This window comes from Suricata suricatta, chromosome 7 (assembly GCF_006229205.1).
Source record: "Suricata suricatta isolate VVHF042 chromosome 7, meerkat_22Aug2017_6uvM2_HiC, whole genome shotgun sequence".
Classification (NCBI taxonomy): domain Eukaryota; kingdom Metazoa; phylum Chordata; class Mammalia; order Carnivora; family Herpestidae; genus Suricata; species Suricata suricatta.
The window spans coordinates 3,626,106-3,632,957 of NC_043706.1; the positions used below are offsets into that span (position 1 = coordinate 3,626,106).

General features: G+C 43.7%; 1 protein-coding gene across 1 annotated transcript in view; it reads right to left on the reverse strand.

The window, feature by feature from the left end:
- Positions 1-6,152: 6,152 nt before the first annotated feature.
- The window catches only part of LOC115296196 (histone H3.1), a 16,333-nt gene continuing 15,633 nt past the window's right edge, over positions 6,153-6,852 (reverse strand). Inside the window, exon 2 of the mRNA XM_029944687.1 lies at positions 6,153-6,852. This exon is cut by the window's right edge and continues 18 nt beyond it. Within this exon, the coding sequence (XP_029800547.1) occupies positions 6,657-6,852 (196 nt within the window). The 3' untranslated portion in view covers positions 6,153-6,656.

Below are 6,852 nucleotides of genomic sequence, written 5' to 3' on the forward strand. Positions count from 1 at the left end.
AAACAACTCTTGGTCGGCCATCTTGTCCCGGCAGCGGGTCACCCAGCGTCGTTTTAGGTCGACGTCAACGTCTCCACCCCGGAGAGGCTTTACACGCACTTCTGTGAGGTCCAAAGTCCCAACGGTTTCTACGAGAGTAACGTACGGGTAAATTTGGGAACGTATGCATGTGCGATGTCTTTAGTTTATGTTCACGGTGTCACCTGTAGCTTTCATATTGATGGCGTTTCTTCTGGGCAGAGGAAAGTCCAGCGTCGTGTTTTCATTCTGGTGAACCCAGGATTCTGGGAGGCGGGGCTTCTGGCCCCTCAGTTCTCCGCCCGGTGCCACCACGACAGATGCAGTCGTTATTCAACTTCGATTGACCCCCCCTTACCGGTAGTGACCACGGAGTTCTTTCCTGTCCGCACCGTCCCTCCAACAGAGTAGGATACTTACTTTAATGTTCGTGTTCATGTACAGGAAGGCCTCAGAGCACAGCGCACTCGCGCGCGAAACGTTATCCAATAGTTTCTTCCAGTAATTTTTGTGTTGTCCATTTCGCTTTAAAAGCAATTGAACCCCCCCGCCCCCCCCTCCCGTATTTTGTCATTTGATATGTCACCTTTAGGCTAAATTCCATGAATAGGTGGAGTAATCCTTGGTGTTCTACTTTGTCCCTTTGATCTTTCTGGCCATTTCTCCAGTGAGATCGGTCATACTGTTAAATACTGTTCACAGCACTGTCTTCAATGCTGAGAATACAGAACGCAAAAATGGAATGTTTAAGAAACTGACTTGTTCTAACATGACTGAGAGCGGATACAGCTCATTCCCTCTCATTGCTCTTCCTTTTCAGACTTCCCTGGTTACTCTATTTTTTTGTTTATTTTATATTTCCAAATGCTCTTTTTAGGATGCTTTCTCCCTCCCACCTCACCTCTTCACCCCTCCATTACACATAAAACTACACCTCAATGTCCTATTGTAATTTTATTGGGATGGTGTTAAATTTACAAGCTAGTCTGGGAGAGATTGAATTTTCTGCTCAAGGATATTTTGATTTTATATTTTTTCCCCAAATAATTTGTCCCTGTGGAGGACGTTTCAAATTTTCTGCAAACAGAGCTTCATATTTCATAATATGCCCTTTATTTCCAGATATTTTGTCGTCTTTGTAGCTGTTAGAAATGACAAGCCGAGATTTTTGATTCACTCAGGGCCTGCCTCCCAAAAAGTGCACACTGAAGATACCCAGTAGTGGAAGGAATCTAAGCCTGAGTGAATTAACAACCTCCAGACAGTGCTAACGCCGAGTTAAGTAAGGAAAAAAGAAACAAGTGAAATCAGTTTTAATAACACAATTAAGGGGTGAGCCGATTGGCTCAGTCGGTTAACCATCTAACTTCCGCTCAGGTCATGATCTCATGGTTTGTCCCGCATCAGGCTCTTCAGATTCTCCATCTCCCTCTCTCTCTGCCCCTCCCCCCACCACACTCAAAAATAAGTATTAAAAAATAATGTATTTGACCTAACATGTCCAAATATTCTTGCTCAACACAAAATCAGTGTTAAACTATTTATGAGAGATTTTACCTTCTTTTTTGTTTCTCATATTATGTGTTTGGAATCTCCATTCCTACTTGGCTCTTTGAAGAGCTCAGCCACCTGTATGTTGCTCATGGCAGCCTTATGGACAATAAAGCTCTAGAATGCCATCTGCTCCCAAATATCCTGTTCTTCTCTACCCTCATCCTTGGTATAAAGCTTGCATGTCCGTGTATCTTCACATATACTGTCCTCTGTGGACCTAAATTTGACCTTAAGGGGTGGTTGACTGGCCCGAAAGTCATTGGGCCAATACAAACCAATCAAACATTCTCTGTTCCGAAACTGGAACTGAGTTGTGGAAGCTGAGGTGACCTGATGTCAGCGGCTGGGAGCGGCCTTCTTAGGCTCTCTGCAGGAGAAATCCGGAGGTCTGGTGAATCACAGACGCAGAGTGGGGCCAAGTGCAGAGCAGAGATGAGAGATGCGTAGAGCTCCGTTCTCTGGGTTCCCGGAGGGGGAAATCTGGGTTCTCCGAGCCACCTGTACCTGTCGGGAGGCAGGAGGCTCCCTTGGCTAAGGTTGGGTCAAGTTGCAGCAATCAGGAGACCCAATTAAGACACTTAAGTTTAATCACAGTTGGTGCTTACGTGAATGGCATCATCCACGTCCATATTCCCTTCCCCTTCGTGCGCTTTCGCGTCCACACACTTTATGGGTTTATATACTTATGATTGATCCTAACATTGAATGTCTCCTGCAAACATATTTGCATAGGTAAAGGGTACCCTTTACTATTCAAATGAAACGTATTCCTCAGAAACAGAGATTTGCCTTCTCGGGCAAGGGTGAAGGGAGAGTTCTTTCACAGAGAGTAAAAGTTATCATAAAAATCTCTAGTTTTGCCTAGGCTTTCGATCTTCAATAATATCTTTCCTGGAATTTGGTCCATTTCCTCACAGATGCTCCCAAACCTGACTGGCTTAGGTCTAGTGCTGTAAGCCATTCATTAGACTCTACATTGGCTGCTTTAAGAAAAAGGTCCTTGATTTTTAGTTTATGAAGTCTGTACTTTATTTTGACATTATTAATATTAGCATTTTCGATATTCTACTTAATATTATAAAATAATTTTGATAACAGCAATACTGTGTTCCAATAATTGCCAGAACATGGTTGATTACCTAAACATGGCAATGATTACTGCATAACCTAAATTGCTAATTGATAAAAGACCATGAAAATTCATGACCTCATATCCATGTATGATGAAAGTGTAACTCAGAAATTAAAGGTTACTTTAATGCATTATGCCCACGTTTTAAAATTTCTTCTGTGCCTACATAAGTGCTCTCATGGCTGAAAAATTAAACATCCTATTACTTTTCATAGGCAAAGCTCTAGGTATGATTCTGTGCCCAAGGGAAATGCAGAGAGTAACTTTGGGTTGAAACCCATGCCAGAGATGAACAGGTCTGGTACAAGGCCAGGTGATGTCATTAGAGCATTTCAGAGTAGAGCTGAGATTTAGGGGACAGTGGGGACAACATAGCGTTGGGAGCTAGCATTTCCTGAATTCTAATTTGCAATGTGCCAAGCATTGTCGTGGGGTACTCCCCATTTTTTTCATTAAATAAAGTTTTTTTATGTCTTTTATTTATTTTTGAGAGACAGAGAGAGACAGTGCGAGCAGGGGAGGGTCAGAGAGAGAGGGAGACACAGAAGCAGGCTCCAGGCTCTGAGCTAGCTGTCAGCACAGAGCCTGACGCGGGACTCGAACCCATGAACCATGAGATCATGACCTGAACCGAAGCCGGCCGCTTAACCGACTGAGCCGCCCAGGTGCCCCATCATATTTTTTTCTTAACGTCTACTTATTATTTTTGAGAGAGAGAGAAAGAGAGAGACAGAGAGACAGAGAGAGACAGAGACAGAGACAGAGACAGCAAGTGGGGAAGGGACAGAGAGAAGCAGACACAGAATCCGAAAGCAGACTCCAGGCCCTGAGCTGTCAGCACAGAGCCCAATGCAGGGCTCGAACTCATGAACCGTGAGATCATGACCTGAGCTGATGTTGAACGTTTAACCGACTGAGCCGCCCAGGCGCCCCTCCATTTTTTTCAAACCACTTTCTTGTCACCGCACTTTGAGGTAGGTGTCACGATTCCTGAGCTATTAAGAAGAGAGCTAGTTAGCTCTGCTCAGTGAGGCAGTGTCCTTACCCTCTGCACAGCAGTGCTTTTCTTCCGAATATAGTAAGAGCCACATAGGGTTTTTGAAATTTTCTAGTAGCCGCATTTTAAAAAGCAAAAAGGAACAAGTAAAATTGATTTTAATAGTACTTTAAATTACTATTATAGAAATATTTCAACAAATTATCTAAAATAAAGATATTAAGGAGATTTTTTTAATTCTATTTGTCAGACAGCTCTTTGAAACCTGGTATGTATTTTACATTGGAAGCTCATCTCAGTTTGGACTTGCCACATTTCGAGTGCTTCATAGCCGTACGTGGCTAGTGGCTACTGTCCAGGATGATGCCGTTTCATGGTAACTAAATACTGTGGAGAAGACACAAGCAAATACTTGCTCTGTAGTAGAATCCAGATGTTTCCAAGGAAATGATTATTCTGAGCTGGTCCTGAAGCCCTGGAAGGTGATGTTGCTTCTACACCTCTTACGAATTCCCCTCATACCCGACCACTGTCCAGAACACTCTGATAACAGAATGCAGCCCAGGCCAGGCCACTGCACTTCCCACCCATCCGCTGATCTGCAAGGCGAGGCAGAGTTACCTTCAAGGAGGAACTAGATCTAAGAATCCATTTCCGGCCAGTCTTACTGATCAGAAGATATTTAGTGTGTGGTTTGGTGTTTGATTTCCTGTCAATATCTGTCATGAATTTGGCCAATTAACTAAAATCTCTTAGGCTACCATCATTCTTTTTCTATAAAATGGCGACAGTGAGAGAAGTTGATTTTCAGAGTTAAATTAAGAATGGTCTAGAATAATTCAGGCCAATCAGTTCATGTGCTGCTTGACCCATGGAGAACTACGGATAGTAGTTACCTGACGACTCCAACAAAAACGTGGGGACCACTTCCGGGGGGCCCTCTGTAATGGAAGATTCAGCCCAGAACAGATGAATAGCCCCCCGCAACACTGTGCCGGTCAACTCACCTTTACGCTAAAAATGTTCGAACTGCTCAGGATTGACTTCAGATCCTCCCCACTAAGTTTTGTCCTCCTGAAAACTCTGAGAATGGTACCACCGTTCCAAGCATCGTGCAAAGCAAAGCTCTTTCCCAGAGGCCTATGGGGTCATCCCAAACCAGGGATTCTTGACTCCGAGGGCGCTTTGTTGAGATGTGAGAGCAGAGAGGTACGAGGGCAGGGGAAGGCCGTATGTAATTAAGCAAGGTGTAGCCAGTGATCAGAAACAGATTTACCCAAAAGCTAATGAAACTCAAATGTTAGGCCCAAAGGCCTGAGAAGGGGATCCTGACTGGGTCTCATTTTTTTGTAAAATTTCAATGTTAAGCTATTTCATTCAAAGCTGGTTAAATTGTTCATTGACAGTTAATCTGCCATTTCATGGTAGTTGACCTTTTGTCTGATTGTGTTGAGATACTGAAGAACATATCTGGATTTGGGTAAGAGAAAACTGAGCTGAAGGTAGTTTGGGGAAATGAGACGTAAAGTGTGATTTGCAGATGCGCTCCTAGAGTTCAGTTGTTCTGGCCAATCTGATGTTAGAATGGTGTCAAGGAGTTTTCTCTGGCTCACGGACAAACTCACCTGGATTGTGGACAGGAAGATGCCAGACTCCCTGTCACTGTATGTATTCAAGAGAACATAAAATGCGTTATTTTTCTGAACTTTGTGATGGCTATGGTTTTATTTTTACAAAATTGGAATTTGGCTCATCTTTCCATTAAAAATTAATATTCACTGTCTATCTAGTTTCGAATTTAAAATTTTGAATTGTAGTTGTTAAGAGTTGCCACGTTGTGTAAGTTTTAGGCCTTAGAAAAATTTGGACTACCATTATACTTTTAAACTTAGGAAATTAACAAAGAAATTAACACGTAAGTGGATGATTTTGTACTTATTAAAAGAGGATGTGGGTAAGAGAGCACTCTAGTGTTGCAACCGTTCCGTATCTCAAATCCCATTTCAAGATGCAGAAGCAAAGAAATTTGGATAATGATAAGGCTTACTTTTCTTGTTGCATAAAGGTCTTTAGTGGGTCTCTGGCGGTGAGTACTGAAATCAGTTTCTATCACCTGAGTGTTAACCCCATGTCAAGTAGACCAACACTCGAGTCTGGAGTCAGGACACAGGACTGTTCTGCGGACTACCGAAAGAAAACTTGATGGATATTGATCATGTTACTAGATTCATTTTCATTACGTTAAGTGGACTAAAAGCAGGAGTTACAGGAGATGGTCAGGAACTCCTACAAACTCCCTAACTAAATGCTGTTCTCTGATTAAAACCCAACCAGGTAAAAATGAAATCTATGGATGTCCGGAAACCTATGGAGAATTGCACTACAAAAGCTAAAAACAAAAACAGAAGCAAATCACCTCCTTGTAGGGGGGCGCCTGGGTGGTTCTGCCGGCTAAGCCTCCAACTTCGGTTCACATCACCGTCTCAGGGTTTGTGAGTTCCAGCCTCATGTCAGGCTCTGTACTAACAACTCGGAGACTGGAGCCCGTTTCAGTGTCTGGGTGTCCATCTCTCTGCCCCTCCCTTACTCGCAGTCTCTCAAAAATGAACATTAAAAAAAAAACTCCCGGGGAAACTAAAATTCAACTAAGAGCTTTGGCCTCAATTTCCTATATCCACATGAAACTGGTCTAAACTGATGAATTACACCCGTATTCTCCAAGTCGCGACGCAAGTGACAAATGTTCCTATTAAAGCTTTGGTTATCTACTGAGTGGGAGAAAGGGACACGCAACATTCAGATACTGAATACTAAAATCACATCTGGCAATTACTAGTTTCCATACTGGCTCAACTACCCCCCCCCCCCAAACAGTTAAAACTTAGTTAAGTTACAGCTACTTTTAAGAGGATGTGGGTGGCTCTGAAAAGAGCCTTTTTCAACCAGAAGTAGGCTTTAGGCCCGCTCGCCGCGGATGCGGCGCGCCAGCTGGATGTCCTTGGGCATGATGGTGACGCGCTTGGCGTGGATGGCGCACAGGTTGGTGTCCTCGAAGAGCCCCACCAGGTAGGCCTCGCACGCCTCCTGCAGCGCCATGACGGCCGAGCTCTGGAAGCGCAGGTCGGTCTTGAAGTCCTGCGCGATCTCGCGC